This window comes from Rhinolophus hipposideros (assembly GCF_964194185.1).
Source record: "Rhinolophus hipposideros genome assembly, chromosome: 9".
NCBI lineage: Eukaryota > Metazoa > Chordata > Mammalia > Chiroptera > Rhinolophidae > Rhinolophus > Rhinolophus hipposideros.
This window is the reverse complement of record NC_138055.1, coordinates 6,308,752-6,328,270: the sequence shown is the minus strand read 5'-3', so window position 1 is coordinate 6,328,270 and position 19,519 is coordinate 6,308,752. Positions and strand designations below refer to the sequence as shown.

At 42.8% G+C, this 19,519-nt stretch overlaps 1 protein-coding gene and 1 pseudogene across 3 annotated transcripts in view; both read left to right on the top strand.

Moving 5' to 3' along the window:
• XRCC6 (X-ray repair cross complementing 6) overlaps positions 1–19,519 on the top strand; it is a 44,085-nt gene extending 24,566 nt beyond the window's left edge. The window contains exons 1-13 of one of the 2 annotated variants that reach the window (XM_081060775.1): positions 40–216; positions 822–912; positions 2,697–2,809; positions 5,810–5,948; positions 6,215–6,469; positions 6,875–7,058; positions 10,610–10,796; positions 12,293–12,461; positions 13,190–13,351; positions 14,792–14,921; positions 16,082–16,182; positions 17,533–17,646; positions 18,977–19,519. In XM_081060775.1, the coding sequence (XP_080916901.1) occupies positions 837–912; positions 2,697–2,809; positions 5,810–5,948; positions 6,215–6,469; positions 6,875–7,058; positions 10,610–10,796; positions 12,293–12,461; positions 13,190–13,351; positions 14,792–14,921; positions 16,082–16,182; positions 17,533–17,646; positions 18,977–19,170 (1,824 nt within the window). In that variant the 5' untranslated portion in view covers positions 40–216; positions 822–836 and the 3' untranslated portion in view covers positions 19,171–19,519. Of the gene's footprint in view, positions 1–39; positions 217–821; positions 913–2,696; positions 2,810–5,809; positions 5,949–6,214; positions 6,470–6,874; positions 7,059–10,609; positions 10,797–12,292; positions 12,462–13,189; positions 13,352–14,791; positions 14,922–16,081; positions 16,183–17,532; positions 17,647–18,976 lie in introns of those variants that run through there. The other variant, XM_081060776.1, reaches the window with a different exon arrangement.
• Positions 3,517–4,882, top strand: LOC308502678 (single-stranded DNA-binding protein, mitochondrial-like; annotated as a pseudogene). Its single transcript has one exon. The product of its transcript is annotated as a single-stranded DNA-binding protein, mitochondrial-like (transcript).

Below are 19,519 nucleotides of genomic sequence, written 5' to 3'. Positions count from 1 at the left end.
GGGCTTTTTTCGTTGGAGGGGGCGGAGCTTTTGCGGACTGGGTGGTGTTAGGGACGAGTATAGAAAGCAGGTTGTGGGAGTGGGCGTGGCGGCTGGACAGAAAAAGTGCGTACGCTGCGTGGTGACGTAAGGGGCATTGATTGGGAGCGAGAACTGGAGCCCGCGCGTGCATTGGCGCTCCGCCTTCTGTCCAAATTGATCTTCCCTGCGCTCCAGGTACGTGGCAACCGTCTGTGTGTGTTGTGGACCGGCCGTGACAGACCTGGTCCTGCTTCGCCCACTGTCTTGCGCGCCCCCCTAGCCTCGCCGCAGGGCAGCATCAGTCCGAAGTGTGCTGAGCCGAGGGACAGCATCTGTTCCCCGTTCCTTCCTCCTGGGGCAGGCGGCTCCCGGCCTCGGAGGCCCGCCTGCGTTTGAGACCGCCCCCCGGGCATGGCTGGTATTTGGGGGAGATTTAGGGCCCGGATGAGGGCAAATGGGTCCGCTAGAGGACGGAGTACCCTGGAGCGAGAATCTCTCAAGTCCAGATGGTGCCGGAGGTGGAACGGGACCTCCACATCGATCAAAGCGGCCACGCTGGGCCCACTACAGGCCCTGAAGCATCTTTACGGGATAGGTAAAGTGAGGCTGCTGGAATGATCCCCGTGCCCATTTACTTGTGCATCTCAATTACCGAGAGCTCCCGAGGCAGTAGGATCCAGCATCCACATTCCTCATGAGTAACCTGGAGCCCTTAGGACAGATCTCAGAGGAACTTAGGGGTCGGTATTTTTAGGTTTAAATTTGCTTGTTACCAATCTTATTAACTTTCTTTCACCTAGAGAGCAGTAGCCAATATGTCAGGATGGGAGTCTTATTACAAAAACGAGGACGATGAAGAAGAAGAAGAAGAGGAGAGCCTTGAAGGAGGTGGTAGGTGACTTTGACATGTACTGCTCTGTGTGTGGAAGAAACACCTTCTCTGCCTATCTCTGCTGGTTGTCTTTTGCTGTCTAGTGGCCTACCCTTCTCTCCCCACAGGCTCTCAGACACTTTTCTCCCTTTGAACTTTGCAGAGCTACCCTAGGCTATTTTATTCATTGACCTACCCTAGTCTGTGGGACATTCCCAACCTTAAACTTTTGCTGGGCACTGGTAGATTGACATCTGTTGAGCCCCCGTGAGTGACCCTGAACAGTGGTATCTTTTGTCACCTTAGATAGCTCAGGTAATACCCTTCCTCACCCAGGAAAGTAGTTTTACTCATTCTAGGACCTCAGTATAAAGATGCCTTCACCCTACAATAACTGCAACAACCAAAGAGTAAACATTAGCAACACAGTTACAAGTGTCATACCCTCCAGGTTTGGGAGTATGTGTTCAGCCAACACAGTAACACATAGGACAAAGAAAGAGAAATAAGAGGCACATGTCATCTACATACTGGTTAATTTAAGTCCTGGGTAGAAAAATTTTAAGAGTTTTTATTAAAATTGAGAAATATATAGGAGATGTAAAAAATAATCTATATAATTTGCCACCCTAACACAACTACTACCAGCATTTTTGGCGTTTTGCATATTCCTTTCATATATCTTTCATTGTGCATATTTCCTAACTACATATATTTGATTTTCTTTGTATCTGATTTTTTTTATATAGTTGTAATCATAGTACATACACATTTTTAAATTTTAATTTACACCAGTCTTCCAAAAAGAATTTTAAACATATATACATAATTTTGTGTTCTGCCTTTTTCCTTTATCAGAGATACATCTTTCCATGTTACTACATATACGTAGTCTTTATAACTCATTTGAAATGTACTACAGTTTATTCATTCTACCTCCTGGAGGACATTTTAATTCTTTTCAATTTCTTACTTTAATAAACAACATTGTGAAAAATTTTCCCTAAGTGTTTTCCATATCTTATTTTGAGAGGTAGAATTCCCTGGGCCAAGGTAGAATTTTGTTTAAGGCTCTTAACACATATTGTCATATTGTTTTATAAAAAACGGGTAATTATTGTATTAAGCAGCAGTGTCAAAAAGGGAGACAACCATACAGCATGTGCCTTTTTATGAGAAATACATCACCCGTGATGTAATTATGCCAGAAAAAGAAAAAAGAAAACCCAAATCTGATGAAGCCTCTCTAAGTTGTTAGTAGGAAAGACAGAGGACTATGTTATGTGTTCAGCCAACACAGTAACACAAAGGACAAATAAAGAGAAATAAGAGGCACAGCAAAAGAATGCTGTCAGCAAAGCCCAGAAAGTGGCAGACTATATATGGCACAACATCCTGATTCTTCACCAAATAAGTTATAAGAGACAAAAGATGGAGGGGGTACCTATCGATTAAGAGGCTTCAAAAACACTTTTTTAAAACTCAAAACTCATGTTTAGGAATGTTTACTTGGATGATAAAACAGGAAAAATAAGGAAATGATTACTGAAAGCCAGGATAGTGGTTACTCTTGGGAGGAGGGTGCACGTTGTAATTGGGAGGGGACGTGGAGAGGGCTTCTGGGGTGACTGGTAAGATTCAATTTCCTGTTGTGGGTGGTGGGTTTAAGGGTGTTTATCTTATAATAATTCCTCAGGTTATACTTTTGCTTACTGGGCTTTTCTCTACTTGTTTTATTTGAATAATAAACATGTTAAATGTGACCACAAAGGCAAACATTTCCTTCCATTTTCTTCCCCCGTAGGAGAATATAAATATTCAGGAAGAGATAGTTTGATTTTTTTGGTTGATGCTTCTAGTGCCATGTTTAAATCTCAGGATGAAGATGAATTGACTCCTTTTGACATGAGTATCCAGGTAAGACTACCCTTTTATTAAACAAACAAACAAAGCCCAAAGTATTAATACCACTTACAAATTTTGAAAATTTTGTGTGTGAATGATAAATGGTGGTTAGCCTCCCAGGATGGCTACCTATACTTGCAGCTGAAAAAGAGTAGCAGTTTTGGAGAACAAGTCCATTCTATTTTTTCATCTGTGAAATGGAGAAAATTACAATATCTTCCTCATCAAGTTGTTGTGAAGATTAAATAGTTTTGTTTTTTAAATTAAGGTGTAATTCACATAACATGAAATTAACCATTTTAAAGTGTACAATTCGAAGATATTTAGTCATTCACAATGTTGTGCAACCACCACCTCTGTCTCATTTCAAAACATTTTGAATGCAAAAACAAAATGTTTATACATATACTGGGACTATTACTCAGCCATAGAAAAGAATGAAGTACTGATACATGCTACAGGTGAATGAGCTCCGAAAACATTGTATTAAGTGAAAGAAGCAAGACAAATGGTCATATATTATATGATTACATTTATATGAAATATAGAATAGATAATCCATAGAGAATACAGGTTGGTGGAGGCAAGACAGAAGCTTCTCATGTTCTAATTTGTACACAAACAGTTCTTGCAATTGGCAAATCAGAATATCTTGCATCTGGGCTAGAACGTCAGGAAAAGACTAAAGATTAAATTGCAGGAAAACCAAAATAGAAGCCATGTTTCGAAGACCTGTATTCCAGGTGCTCCATCAGTTCGTAAGACATGAGTCTGAAGTAGCTAGCAGCTTGGTTCTCAAAAGAGCCCTGAATCGTGTGCAGTTACTTGGGCAAGTGGGTCAGGACCCTGTCATGAGGTGGAAGGGAAAAACCCAATCACAATATTTTCTCTAGCAACAAATGAGATGTGGAAATCCGGAGACAATGAAGCATACCAGATGGGTGATGTCAGTCCAAAGACAACATGGCACAGAATTTCAGTATTCCGACCAGGCCTCAGAGATGTAACATATCAGTATGTGAAAAAGGAGTCTCGAATTTATGTGGAAGGAAAAGTAGACTATGGTGAATACACGGATGAAAATAATGTGAGGCGACAAGCAACAACAATCATAGCTGATAACATTATATTTCTGAGTGACCAGACAAAAGAGAAGGCATAGAATGGACAATTCGTCTTTGGACAGTGTTTGTTAAGGGTTGCTAAGGGTTACAAGCAGAAGCCATTTGGTGGCGCTTCCAGGAAAGTTCCTTAAATGAGCTGACTCTTTTGGGAGGCTCATGCTTTATGCTTCTCCAGACTCTCATCTGGCTTTTGCTTGTCTGAAATGTGGACATGATGACTGGATCTCCAGGAGCCATCTTGGACCAGGAGACGATCTTTAGGGTGGAACACAGAAGAAGCTGGGAGCTGTGATGACCATGGAACCACCATACCTGTCCTGGACGGTCTGCATCTGGACTTCTTTGGGAGACACAAATAAATCTCTTCCTTGTTTAAACAAACAAACAAAAGAATATCTTGCATCTAAAAACAACTGATAAAAACAGTCCTTAACTTTAAAGCAGGAGTGTTCAAACTTTATCCGTCGTCAGAATCACCAGCAGGGCTTATTAACACAGACTACAGGGTTTACCCAAGATTCCGGAGGTATAGAGTTGGGAACAAGAATTTGTATTTCTAGCAAGTTCCCAGGTGACACTGATGTTGCTGCTTTGGAGATCACTCTTGACGGAGTACTGCTTTAACCTTTTTTGGACCATGGGCCTCTCTTTAAAATGTGATGACAGTTTTGTACCCTCTCCCCAAAAAGATATACTCACAGTTTTACACGTAGTTTCAAAGGGTTCGTGGAACCCCTTTTTTTTAAGGAGCGCGCAGCTCACAGAGGCCCATGCGGGGATCGAACCAGCAACCTTAGTTTTAATTAGCACCATGATCTAACCAACCAACTGAGCTAACCGGCCACTCCCATCGTGGAGCCCTTGATGGCAAAAGAACCTAGAAGAAAATAGAGATATTATGTAGCGAGGAAATGAGACCTTCACAGATGAGCATAATGTATTTGATAAACAATAAAAAACGTTTCCTAAAATCCCCTTTGAGTTACGTTTGTTTTTGTATTTTTAATTCTTAGAACCTAAGAAGCCCTCACCAAATTTTGGTAGATTGCTCAAAGAGTCTATTAAAATATTTATAGAAAGGACTACTTGCCGTGCAGATTAATTGTCAATGACTAGACATACTATGCATTTAACCAGAGAGTTGCTTTGGGGAAGGCGGTTAGAGGCTCAGGCAGGATGTGGAGTGGGTCTCCATGGTTGATTTATTCCTCAGCTTTGCAGATTCAGAAACTTAATTTTGTCAGTGTCCCCAGAATTAAATAGGCTGCCAAGACTGACCGACTCTTAGGAAACACTGGTTTACCAGATGCTGACATTAGTTTGGATAGGTAGATAGACGTTTCCTGGACTATCGTTGTCTTCAAATGTATAATTAAGCAAATTTTATTTCAAAAGGTGCTCTTAGTAGTTATAGACTTATTTTCAGGTAACATATATTTATCGTTAGCTTAAAATCTTATACACGTAATTATTTTATATATGTAAATTCTGTTTCTTAGTATAAAGCTACTTGAAAGACCACGTGGCCTGTCCAAACCCAGCCAATTAAGTAAGTGACATCAGTGAGACTAACATCCAGTACTGGGCTTTTTCCCCCACTGAGTATATAGATGTTTTTATTTCTCTGCTTCTTTATGGTAGGGACTGCTTAGATCTCTATTACATACTTAACCACATTCTGCTTTTTGTTACAGTGTAATAGGTATGCCCATCACTCTCATTGATTCATGAATTTCCTGAAGGTAGAGAGAGGCCCTGCCTTATTCTAATGCCATGTACAAATTCAGCAAATATATATCGAGCATCTACTATGTATGTGCCAGGCATTTACAGAGTTTAAGTTTAGTGGTAACGAGTTAAGTAGTAATTGAATTTTTATTTTTTCCAGTGTATCAAGAGTGTGTACACCAATAAGATCATCAGCAGTGATCGCGATCTCTTGGCAGTAGTGTTCTATGGTACCAAGAAGGAGAAGAACTCAGTGAATTTCAAAAATATTTACGTCTTACAGGAGTTGGATAATCCAGGTCAGCAGTATTCTAAGATCAACTTTTCCCTTACATGAGAAGGTCACTCTCCTGAGCAAAGAGGGATGTGGAGAAGGAAGCAGATGACATCTGACTAAGAGTGTGCTTTCCTGCATGGGGATTCTTACTGGGATGTGACTTTTGCTGTGTAGGGTAAACAGCTCTGAAGGGAGAAAGGGACACTAGGCCCTTCTGTTAGCCTTGTGAAGGTGGCTGCTGACGCTCTTCTGACTTTTCTGCCCATTTGACTCCCTGTCTTTGATTAGGTGCTAAACGGGTGCGAGAACTTGACCAGTTTAAGGGGCAGCAGGGGCAAAAACATTTCCAAGACCTGATTGGCTGTGGATGTGACTACTCTCTCAGTGAAGTGCTGTGGGTCTGTGCCAACCTTTTCAGTGATGTCCAGTTCAAGATGAGCCATAAGAGGGTCATGCTGTTCACCAATGAGGATGACCCCCATGGCGATGACAGTGCCAAAGCCAGCAGGGCCAGGACCAAAGCTGGGGATCTCCGTGACACAGGTTGGCATTTTCCCTGGTCTTTTAAATTGGCACTTAATTTTATTGGCTTTTTGTAGCTGATGTCAAACATTTGCTTTTCACCATTCAGAGTAAAGTGAAAGAAAGAGGTGAAGCTGGAGGAGACAGCTGTGTAACATTCCCATTGACAATGGCCAGGCTGTTATCTGTCTGCAGGACTCTACCAGAGCAAGCTTTTCTTGACATTAATGCCTCCATGTATGGTGGTTATTTGACTAAGTTGTCTGAACTCATTATAGCAGCTGATTCCCTCAGCCACTTTTCTCTAAGTCCTGATATATTAATCTAGTGCTTCAGGAGCTTTTAAAAGCATATTTGAGCTTAACTGAAGAAAAGTCTGACTGAAAATTGCTTCACCTTACTTTGTTTGGTCTGTCCTTGCCCCAGGTATCTTCCTTGACTTGATGCACTTGAAGAAACGTGGGGGCTTTGACATATCCTTATTCTACAGAGATATCATCAGCATGGCAGAGGATGAGGACCTAGGCATTCACTTTGAGGAATCGAGCAAGCTTGGAGACCTGTTGAAGAAGGTTCTCGCAAAGGAGACCAAGAAGCGCGTGCTCAGCCGGTGGGCACTGAGTTTGGGCCCACTGCCCATAAGTCTCTGGTCATAAGCAGTGCATGGCTTTGACCTCCCTGGCCACTTAACTCTGGGCCATTCCACTCCTTCACTGTGTTCCTCAAAAAACTTGCTTAATTTCAGAAGAGTGCAAGTTACCTGCTTCTCTTTCTCTGGAAAAAGCTGATATTATTTCTCCAAAATAACATAGCCCCCCACTTCCTTGGGGTAAGCCATTGTGGCCTAACAGTGTCCCACTCACTAGTTTATTGAGTTTTCTTGTCTGTAGGTTGGGGACCAGTAGTGCTGGGCATAGAGCAACAACTTGATAAAAGTTAGTTGTTGTCATTGTTGTTAAACTTGTGTATTTCTGATTTCTTAGAAACTTGAGACCAGGAGGAACCAGATTGTTAGATTATCTTCTTTTAGAGAGTTTTGGCGTTAGAATCCCAAGGGCTCCTCAGTGTTCCTTCCTAAAGAACTTTCCTTTTAGACTAGTTTCCTTGATGTGGGGAAGTATGACCGTTGGTGGTTTTTGAGCAGTTTTCAAGAGATTACTGATACTCTCTTAGAAAAACTCATGAAATTATTTTAAGGAAACCAGGAACCAGCTCACTGCTATAGTGGTGGTTTTGTCATTGCTCTCCTTTTCCCCCAGAAACTATTTCTCGTTCCTCGAACAAGCACCCTATCTCCTCTTCCCCCTTCCTGAAATGATGGAATGTTGTTACTACCACAATTTGGACATGTACTGTACATTTTGGTGAGGCTGGCAGGGTACATAACAGAGTCAGACTACTTGAATTCTAGTCCTGGGCCTCTGCTGTGTGGCCTGAGGCAAGACGTGTAACGTCTCTGAGTCTCAGTAAAATGGGAGCAAAACGGATACTTCCTCATAGGACTGCTGTGATGACCAAATGGGATAAACAAGGCATAGCGCTTGGCACATAGTGATTATTTATAAATGTTAGCTATTGTTTTTTTGTGGAAGAGTTGTTATAGGACCCTTGATACGAGTAATAATACAGCTGTCTGAGAACTAACAATGCCTTAGGCTGAAGGCCTAGAAAATTATTACACTTGTTCTTGCTATAACGAAATAATAGAATTATTTTATCGTGTGGTTTATTGTGTGCCAGGCACTGTCCTAAGCTCTTTGTGAACATATTAATTAATTCATTTAATCTTTAACGACGACCCTTTGAGGTGGATTGAAACCTCCCCATTAGTAACATCTCTTAACTTGAAGACATTTCAGATGAAGTGACACATGTCAAGCACCTTGTTTGGCACGGTGGGCTTCCCCATTTTCTTTGGCAAGGTAACATCAGCCATGCCAGGTTATACTGTAACTTCACCTTCATTTCATCTTTACTGGGAGTTGTGACAATTTCAAGGTCGAAAGGTACCTTAGTTTATAAATGTGAACATTTAAGACAGAGTCGGGGAGTAATAGTTTGCTCTTTCGGGTTAGAAATAGAACCAAGGTCACTTGAAGCCCGAGGCCAGAGTGGACCACATTGGCCAGTGCTTTTCCCCAGGATGCTACAATTTAGAGGACAATCATTTTAAAAAATTACTTTTAAAGACTGTGCAGTTTTTTAATGGGTTACACTCTTGTCAGCTTTCCTTCAGCAGCCTTTCAGACAACTGAGTTAACACCTCATAAGCCAGAACAATTTAAAGCAGGAAGCCACCAAGTGGTTGGTGGGTGTTAGTCATGCCATCTGTCACTACTACACCTGTGGGCCACATCATGCGTTACCAGATTGATCTGGAGAATTATTAGATGCTTGCTCCCGGAACCAACGTTTCCAGTTAGGGCCAAACAGTGTTCTTCCTGCTGTTTGAACCAGCATACCTTTGAACTAAGCTGTAACTTTTTAAAACATTCTCTTCTTTAAAGTCAATATTTACTACTGAACATGCCACAACAGTGAAGATTGGGTTATTAATATGATACTTTTCTTTTTTTCCTGAGAAAGGTGTTTAAAGTTATAAATTTCCCTCTGAGCATTGTTTTGTCTGCATCCTATACCTTTTGATATGTTGTGTTTTCACTTGCATCCAGTTCAAAATAATTTTGACTGTCCCTTGTGATTTTTTTCTTTGACCTCCTGGATTATTTAGAAATGTATTGCTTAATGTCCAAACATTTGAGTTTTCCCAGAATTCTTTCCGTTGAGGATCTCTGACTTAGCAGCTCCATTTTGGTTAAAGAACATACTTGGTATGATTTCAATCTTTTTGGATGTATTTCAACTTTTTTTAAAAATTTTTATTGGGGAACAGTGTGTTTCTCCAGGGCCCATCAGCTCAAGGACATTGTCCTTCACTGTAGTTGTAGGGCGCAGCTCATCTCCATGTCCAGTTGCCGTTTTCAATCTAGTTGCAGGGGGCACAGCCCACCATCCCGTGAGGGAATTGAACCGGCAACCTTGTTGTTGAGGGCTCGCGCTCTAACCAACTGAGCCATCCGGCTGCCCCGTGGATGTATTTAGACTTTGGTTTTGTGGTCCAGCATATGGTGTATCCTAGAGAATGTTCCACATGTGCTTGAAAAGAATGTGTAAATGAGTTATTTTTGTGTTGTGCTTTTTCCCCCCACAATATCATATTGTAAATATTTTGCACATTGTCATTATTATGGAACACATTTTTTAGAGGTCCTATTGCACCTTAAGATGTTGGTGTAAATATTCTGGAGCAGTATGTCATAATGGAAATGTACGTGAGCTTTGAATCAGATACCAGAGTCTGAACACCAGTTTTTATTAGTTACCTGCCCTTAAACAAGTTAGATAACATCTCTGAGCCTCAATGTTTTCATTTGTAAGAAGAACAATAATAAGGTTTTTGGGTGTCTCTTGACTAATTTCAGCATATTCAAACAAAATCCTGAATAGGGTGGGTAGTAAAAGAAGGAGGGTCGCACCAGGAATCTGGATAGCAAGAACTAATGACAGTGTCTTTGGAGTGCCACTGTCAGAAAGCATCCCCTCTGACAAGATCCTTCTTTGGTCACTGCTTAAGACCCAGACTCAGGAGAATAGGTGTGATGGCTGGAGCCTGGGTCAGGGAGCCCATCGCTTGGCCAGGGCAGGGCATGGCACCTGAATTAACATCCCCCAAAGCTCCAGTGGAGGAAGGGTGGTTCTCAAAGAAAAATTGGGGTTTCATTGTTAAAAAGGGGGGGAGGGATACTAGACAAGCGGAAATAACATGATTAATACAGTACTTACAGGGTTATTATGACGATTCAATGAGAAAAGCTGGAAAGGGGTTGGTATAGTGCTGGGCTCGATAAAAATAATCATTTTATAGTGCATTCTTTATCATTATTTTAAAAAGTTAATATATCCTGAAACTAATTTTTGTGGTATAGACTCTGAGATGGTATTACAGCAAACTCTACTGCGTTACTAAAATGTGTTATATTTATATTCTAAGAGCTTGTTTAGGATTATCAGAATAAAACAAGGCTTGGGTGCCATGAAGGAATTTTAGATAGGAAAGTATAATCCTTCAGTCTATGCTTTTTAAATTTTTCTCTCCTCTAGGTTGAAGCTTAAGCTCAACAAAGACATAGCACTCACTGTCGGCATTTATAACATGGTCCAGAAGGCTCTCAGACCTCCTCCAATCAGGCTTTATCGGGAAACAAACGAACCAGTGAAAACCAAGACCCGGACATTTAGTGTAAACACAGGCAGCTTGCTTCTGCCTAGCGACACCAAGAGATCTCAGGTAGGCCTGCCTTCTTACTGAATTTTGTCCCATTGCAGAGTGAACAGGGAGGGGACACACTGATCAGCCTCACCAGTTAAATAACTTTCGTGTGCGTATCTTTCTAGCCAAGCTGCTAAAACACCTAGTCATTACCCTTTAGGGCTACATCAAGTAGATCAGTGATACCTTGAGAGCTAGAAAGTTAGAGTCAGCGTTTGAAAGAGATGTCAGTGAAAACTTGGTCACTCAGCACATGCTAATTACAGTGAAATTCCTTACGCAGGTACAATAGCAGAAATTGCTTTATAGTGAACTAGGGAACAGTGTGTGAAGTGTGAAATTCACAGGTTTTTTTTTAGGGAGAGTTTTTTTTGGGGGGCACACACACCAAATTTTTTCTGTGCTTTGAAATGATACATGTATGCCTTTCGTTGTTTTTTTTTTTTTTTAACTTTTATTTAGTTTAAGTGTGTTTTTCCAGGACACATGCGCTCCCGTATGCCTTTCTTAATCTAAAAGACAAACTTAGAATGCAGAACAATTATCTTTCTTCATCTTCTCATCTTTGTTCAATCTGTGGGAGGATTTGATATCTAAAATGAAAATCAAATGAATCATCCTTCCTTTTTGATTCTGCAAAATGTGGGAGAGAATCTGACATCTAGATATTTCCACTAAGTGGCTAAAATTAGACATTATTTTGATTCTACCTACGAAGATGTTTTTTGGAGCACAAATTTCAAAGCCAAAGTATTTTGCCCTGCTTTCTGAAGGAGAGAACAAGAAATTTCCTTTTTCATTTTGGAAGTAATTCGTTTTCCTTGTTGGCTTATTCATAGGAAGTAACTCTTTTAGTCATTGAGTTTCTTTTTTGATCCAATGTGCCTAAAAAAAAAAGAAAAAGAAAGAAAAGAAAAAAAAACCTCGAGGGCTCTGTTTTTGTTCAGAAAACTCAAATTGGACTGTTACTAAGTGCTGTTATTAATCACATATCTAGGATCAAAATGTAAACATCAAAGTCCGGAAGTGTTACTTTGTGTGTATATCTACCTCCCACACTAACTGAGACCCAACACGCTACCTGACACAGGTCCTTTCAATACATAGGTATGGTTTGCGCATCCTTTGTGTGTCAGGGATGCTGCTGAGCGCTTGTCATGTTAAGTGAGGGAAGGAGTACATGTGTGGCCTTGGGCACCAGACACATCTGGGTCTGAAGCCCAATTCAGTTGTATAACCTGGAGCAAGTTACCAGCCACGGAGCCCCAAGGTTCACTCATCTGTAAAACAGTTTTAATTAACATCTACCACCTAGGATTGTCATAGAAGATACGGTGAGTGACAAATGTAAAGTGATAAAGTGCCTGCCAGGCACTCAGTAAAAGTTAATTTCCGTGGTAAAGGAAGATACCCCTGGTGAGCCATCTTCCTTCTCCTTAGAAGGCTGGTTTTGACTTGCTAGTGTCACTTGCTAGTGGTATCTCTATGTGGACCTCCTTGTCCCCTGCCTTTAGATATATGGGAATCGCCAGATTGTACTCGAGAAAGAGGAAACGGAACAGCTAAAACGGTTTGATGACCCGGGTTTGATTCTCATTGGCTTCAAGCCCTTGATCATGTTGAAGAAGCACCATTTCCTGAGGCCCTCCCTGTTTGTGTACCCCGAGGAGTCCCTGGTTAATGGTAAGTGGCACAGACCAAGTGAGTGAGGAGCTCAGAAGACGACGGACTGAGCAGCATTTCCTGAATGAGCTGCTTGGAAACTGTAGGGTGTGTTACTGGGGCATTTTGAAAGTGTTTCATGATCAAATACATTTTGGAAACGTGGGATTAAACAAAGCTGAGATTTCTTTAGGACCTATAATATGCTGATATGCATTGTGAATATCCAGGAGGGCATATGGAATTTGTGTTTTTAAAACTTACTTCCTATGGAATTCTTTCTTTGAGGCATCAGATAGATAGAATTTGAACAACAAACTTCTTCCCTAGTGTTGGCAATTAAAGATGACATGAACTCGGCCATTGTGTTTCTTTCTGCTGTCCAGACCGACAGTCCTCTGTGCTATAGCTAATGAACCCCCTGGATTTGACCTAATTGGTTTTCATTAGCAACTGGGGCTTATGTCATTAGCCGTAGGATAGGAAAAGTGAACTGACATTAATAATTCACACTACCGAATGGAGTGGTTGAGGCATCCAGTCTCTTACTCCTTTCCTTTCTCTTCCTTGGTATGCCTCTGCTGCCCCCACTTTCCCCTCAGCTCTAGGCCCATCACCCCTTACCTATTGAAGTATCATAAGCCCTTTTAAGAAAATGGAAGAGAAATTGTAGGCTTATAACACGGGCTAAGAGGACAGAATGCTGGAGACACCTTACGATGTAGGCCCCTGGGATGTTTCTTTTTTAGGAAGCTCCACCCTGTTCAATGCTCTACTCACCAAGTGTCTGGAGAAGCAGGTCGTGGCAGTGTGCAGATACACCCCCCGCCAGAACATTCCCCCTCATTTTGTGGCCTTGATGCCACAGGAAGAGGAGCTGGATGACCAGAAATTTCAGGTGTCTCCCCCAGGTATGTGGAAGAGATATTTTCAGTGCTTCTGAACCTTGCTCAGGCTCTGGATTTACACATGGGATTCCAGATCAGATCCACTGTACCAGAGTCTCCAGAAATGGGTCCTGGGAAGTATGTGTTTTTAAGATTTCACAGGTGAATTTGATGCACAAGGCTGCCAAATACAGTTGTGCAGTGCACAGCATGCACAACTGTTCAAGGCAGCTCTGCGGCCATGGGTGAGAGTTGACTGCATAGGGACTGTTTGCAGGTTACTGACACAGGTTCATGGGGACTTTCCACTGACACTTTTCTTTACTTAAAGCGTTTGTAATGGTTAATGTTTGGTTTCTCCTGTATACACCAAGGCAGTGAGGTATAGTGGAAACACCGTGGATTTTAAAGTCAGTCTTGACTTTATCTTATGCTATGTGCTGAAAGCTTATTTTCTTTTGTTTCAGGCCCATCTCTACCACTTGTTAACTGGCCAACTTGGGCAAATAATTTAACCTTTCCATTTATGTTCCTTATCCGCAAAGATGAGCATTCTGGAACACCTTTCTCTCAAGGCTATTTCACATTTGAAACAAGTTAATAAAATATAAGTGCCTGGCACAGAGTAGCCAAGAGATGGTCGTCTTCCTTCTTTACCCATGCTAATAAATATTCACTTTATAAAGTAACTCTTTGAACATATTATATTTTTAACCCTGGTCATCAGAATGCTCAGGAATAGCTTTGTGTGTCAGTTATTAAGCTATTTTCTCTTAGCTCCAAATTCACCCCTTAATGTCTGTGCTGCCTTAGGCTGAGACTCTCGAAACCCAGTTTCTCCTTTGCCAGCTGGCTCTGGGTGAGACTCTGTCAAGAATGGGTGCTAGAGGGAGACTGCAGGGCAGAGGAAAGCGAAGGGACTTGTACCTTCCTTCCTCTTCTTGCTCAGTGCTGCCTGCGGCCGTTGGTTCCAGTATCTAGATTTTCAGTGTTCGTAGAACCAGCCAATAACTGGAACAAGATCAGCCTGATAACCCTCACCTCTTCCCTTTCAGCATGTGGTAGAGGGTGGGGGAACAAAGCTGGGAGCTCCAAGGAGGGTCTGATGGAGCTGGGACTGAGCCCCCCAGGGACAGGACACTGTTCAGCCGGCTCGGGGTGGATCACAAAAGCTAGAAGTGGAACCAACTGCCACTGCCAGTGAAGAGCTGCAGCTGGGGCAATAGTGACAGGAACAGGAAGTATATGAGAAGGAGCATTCCTGCCTTGGGGTCGCCCTCTGGAGGGAGTCTGCTAGGCAGATGGTAGCAAAAATCAGCCAGTAAAGGAGAAATGGGGTTTGCAGGGTCTCATCCCCAGCATCACAGGACATGGAAGGGTGAATTTGGAGCAGAGAGACAAACAACTCAATCACTGAAACTTTTTGTTAAGTCAAATCTCAGAAAACGTATCTCCCTTCCTCAGGCTTCCATCTTGTCTTCTTACCCTATGCTGATGATAAACGGAAAGTGCCCGTCACTGAAAAAGTCCTGGCAAACCCGGAGCAGGTAGACAAGATGAAGGCTATTGTTCAGAAGCTTCGCTTCAAATACAAGTGAGTACTGGGTCAGTCGCAGGCTTTCTTCTGGAACTGCCTCTCGAGTTGAATGTCTTACTGGAAATTTAAGTTAAGCATAGACCAAGAGAATGGGATTTTAGTCTTTTCAGTTAACTTGATAGGTTATTACTTTTTAACAGCTACTGGTGTATAGAGACCGAAAGGTCTTGTATTATATTGAAGACTCTGGAATTGTGCTAAATGCTTACAGCTGGTTGACCTGTTGTGTTGTGCTTAGAAAGCCAGATTAGTTGAGCAAGTTCAAAAAGGCAGTGGTATGGAAAAAATTCTTAGTTAGTCTTTTCCTTGATTTACTCACACAATGAGTAAAAGGAAGTAAATCCAACGTAAATTGTTACAGGATTAACAGAATCATATAATTCAGGTTATTCCCTTTCACGTGAACATACACCATCTCTGAGAACCTGCATGATGTTACACCAAACATAATTTATTTCCCATTCCATCTTTGTCTCTAGGCTACTTCCCCGTCTCTGCTGACTTCTGGACAAATAATACCTTCCCTTCCAAATGTAGCCTCCTGGTGTCCTTTATGGGGCAGATGGAAGCACTATTAAGATTCTACCCTGTGCCAGGCACTGTTCTAGACACAGTTCCATTATCTTACTTATTCTTCATAAGAACACTGAAAGCTAGGTTTCGTGCCCATTTTACAGATGAAGAAACTGAGGCTTAGAGGAGTGAGGCAGCCTGCCCACTCACACAGCTACAAAGAGCTAGGTCTTTCTGACTCTAGATTCTTGCTCTTTTTACTCCCATGCTGCTATTGAGTATGGGAAGAAAGAGTCCTCGGGCCCGTTACTCTCCATTTTCCATTGTCTCTCCTATGTCTTTTCTCTGTACCTACATGGCTCTGCCTCCTCCATTTCTATCTCTGCCCACCGCTGCCAGTGACAGACAGGTGGGCCGGTATTGTCTGCTGTTAAATTAGCTTTTGGATCTCGAGTATCAGACAACAAATTGAAAATTGGAGAGAGAGAAGTTGACTCAAGAGACAAGATTCCCAGCTCCCTTATTTGGGGCATTTTTTTTAGCTCACCTCGGACTTGAGCTATCTCAGTTGGGTTTATTTGATTTTTTTTTAAATGTTTAACTTTTTAGTTTTAAATTAATTTACCTTGTTATTGTTTTCACAGAAGCGACAGCTTTGAGAACCCCGTGCTGCAGCAGCACTTCAGGAACCTGGAGGCCTTGGCTTTGGACTTGATGGAGCCCGAAGCAGCCGTAGATCTGACATGTGAGAGGGTGTGGCTGAGCTGAGAAGCTCTCATCATGGCGGGCTTCCTTATCCATCCCACTCTGGACCAGTAATGTGGAGGCGTTTCTCAGCCCCCTCTAGAGACCTGACCTTGTTGTCCAACCCATCTCTGTCTGAGAGATTTTCTAGGCTAGCTTACACTGCCTGAGAACAGATTTGGCTGGTTCTGCAGTGAGAGGAGGAGACTGCCAGGCTTCTGAGACCTGCCTCTGAATGAGGCCACCCCATGACTACATGATGGCAAAAGTTAAAAAAACTAACCGGTAACATTTATTGTGTACTTTATGCCAGGCACTGTTGTCCTATGTGCGGACTCATTTAATCCTCGTAACTACGAGGTAGGCACTGTTACTGAATTGGTCTTGGGGACTGCTCCTGCCATCCCAACTGCTCAGCTCCTCCCCCGCCCACCCCACACCTCATATTCCATCAGTAGGTCCTGTTGGCTCCATCACTTTTCATGCTTATACCCCATATCCCACACTGCTTCAGCCTGTCTCACCTGCCTTCAATTCATACTCGGCACAGCTGTCAGTGATCTATCTAAAATGCAAATCTGGTCTTCTCGCTCGCTTGCCTGCTCATAGCCCGTCAGTATTTTCCCACTGTTCTTATGATGAGGTTGAAATCCGGGCCAGGCTTTCGAGGCTTCCGTGACCTCACTATCTTTGCCTTTTCGGCTCCTTGCTGGTCCTGCCCTCCTCACACCCTGTCTGAAAGCTATACATCACCTGCTGTTTCTCACCCCTGTGCCTTCTCCTGCTTGGAATAGATCAGCTTTCCAGAAAGTCTTTCCTACCGCCTCCAAGATTCCAGTGTGTCCTGTACAATCCCTTCTTTCATGGCATTGTCTGGCTCTATTGCTTCTCTTTTTACCCTCTCCTGACCCCTACTAGACTGTAAGCCCACTCAGGTCACAGATTCTTGCTTGAATCCCCAGAATCTTGCCCAGTTCTCAGCTCTACCACTTCCCAGCTGTTGGACCTCAGGCAAGTCATTTAACCTCTCTGTTTCCTCCTCTGCAAAACAGGGAGACAAAGCCACCTAACCCAGAGGTTAAGAAAGCATGTAGAAGGGTGCTTCGCTCTAGAACGTGCTCATTAGATGCAGTTGTTAGAAGGTACTTGGGAAATGTTAGAAAGACTTTGTTGAATGTTTTCATGGCCAGGTCGGTCAGCTGCTTCCTCATGGACGCGTCCCCTACCTCCCACACCCCACCCCCCGTCCCCGTGAGGTGATTACTCCTTTGGTCCCCATACAGTTGGAACTGGACAGGAAGGCAGGGTTTGTGACTCGCCAAGCCACTCTTCCTATGTTTTGATTTTCTAGTGCCCAAGGTTGAAGCAATGGATAAAAGACTGGGCTGTCTCGTGGATGAATTTAAGGAACTTGTCTACCCACCAGATTATAATCCCGAGGGAAAAGTTCCCAAGCGAAAACAAGGTGAGGAACTGAGTGTGGACATCTAATAGGTTATTTCAAAAACTTCTCTTTATGGTCCTATCAGAGGATTATGACCCTTCAGAAATTTCTGTATTAACCTACATATTAACACATACCAACATACATGTTTCAGCACAAATGGAATAGTATTCACATTGTTTTCTAGTTTGTTACTCAGCTATATGAGTGTATGTTGGACAGTTATTTATACGCATGCTTACATTACTACCTCATTTAAAAAAATAAGGCTACAGAGTACTTCATTGGATAGAAGTGCACAGTTTATTCAACCAGAACTTTATTGGGGCATGTGGTACAGTGAACATGGACCACCATCGTGTACTTGTGTGAGCAGATCCATAGCATAAGCTCTTAGCACTGGAACTGCTGGGTCAAAGAGTAAACATTTAAAATTCTGATGAGAATTGCCATCCAGTGATACAGGTTATACCCTATCCAAGAAGGGATGGCTGTGTTCCCTACACTCTCACCAATCTTGGACTACACATACTTTTTTAATTTTCTCAAAAAAGTAACAGAGGGGAAATTATATCCTGTTTTGATTTGTAATACTCCAGTTATGAGTGAAATGTAGATGACTTGGACATTGTTTTCTATGCACTTCCAGTTTGGGGCCTTCACCATTTTTTCTGTTGGACTGTCTCTTTTCTTACTGCTGAATCCAAAGTGTTCTCCTGTGACCCTCACGTGTTTCAGGACAGCCCATTGTGAGTTCCTCACCACTTGGGAATAGTTCTGGTTTAGGCTGTAATCCTTTGGCTGGCTGTGGTCAGGTAAAGCCACATGTGGGCCTTGCTGGCCTAAAAAAGCCAATGAGGGACGTGAGTGCTGAGAAGGTAGGTGGCGGCCATGGTGCGGTCTCCTTTTTGCCTCAGAGGTGACTCCTGTGCCATGTGGACTGCTCACAGCTCTTCACACCTGTGTGTGTTCCAGTGATTTACTTGTTCATCGCTCAGCCTGCACCTTATCCCCTAGCATGGCGCCTTGGTACTTACCAGGTGCTCTGTAAGTGCTTTCGGAAGGCAGGAGAGAAGGAATGAGTGACTTGCTCATTGACAGTGAGAAAGTTTGGGGAAAACGGATGATACTCGCACGACTCTTCACTCCCTTCTAGGTGTGATAGTTTCGTTTTACACTTACGTGACGCCGCCTTGTCAAGACACCCGTCTTCCCCGTGGTGCTCTGGGTGGCATCACAGCTTTATGGAAAATGACTGACTGCTGCCCAGATCCCATGAGGACCCTGTGCAGGGTAGCCGGCATGCCACTGGTAGCATTTCCAATCCTTCCCTCCTGACCTTTTTCTCTAGATGATGAAGGTTCTAGAAGCAAAAGGCCCAAGGTGGAATTATCCGAAGAAGAACTGAAAGCCCATGTCAGCAAGGGCACACTGGGTAAGCTCACTGTGCCCATGCTGAAGGAAGCCTGCAGGGTGTACGGGCTGAAGGGTGGGCTGAAGAAGCAGGAGCTGCTGGACACGCTGACCAGGCACTTCCAGGACTGACCAGAGACCGTACAGCCAGCCAGCCTTCCACACTAGCCAGGCGGCCTGGTTTTGCTCAAGTTAAAAAACATTTCTCCTGGGCAGTCGGTGAGCTCAGTTGGTGCTAACAACACCAAGGTTGCCAGTGCGATCCCCACATGGGCCACTGTGAGCTGCACCCTCTTTAAAAAAACCAAAAAACCAAAAAAATAAACATTTCTCCTGAACCAGAAAGAGTCTGCCTGACTTCTGTAAAGACCTGCCAAGGTCTTTACATTTATGAGATTTTCTGTTGCCATGGAGACAGCATAGCCCTCCCTTTGCTGTGCCTTATTCAACTCTGAATAAAGAGCCCTAATTTTGTACTATT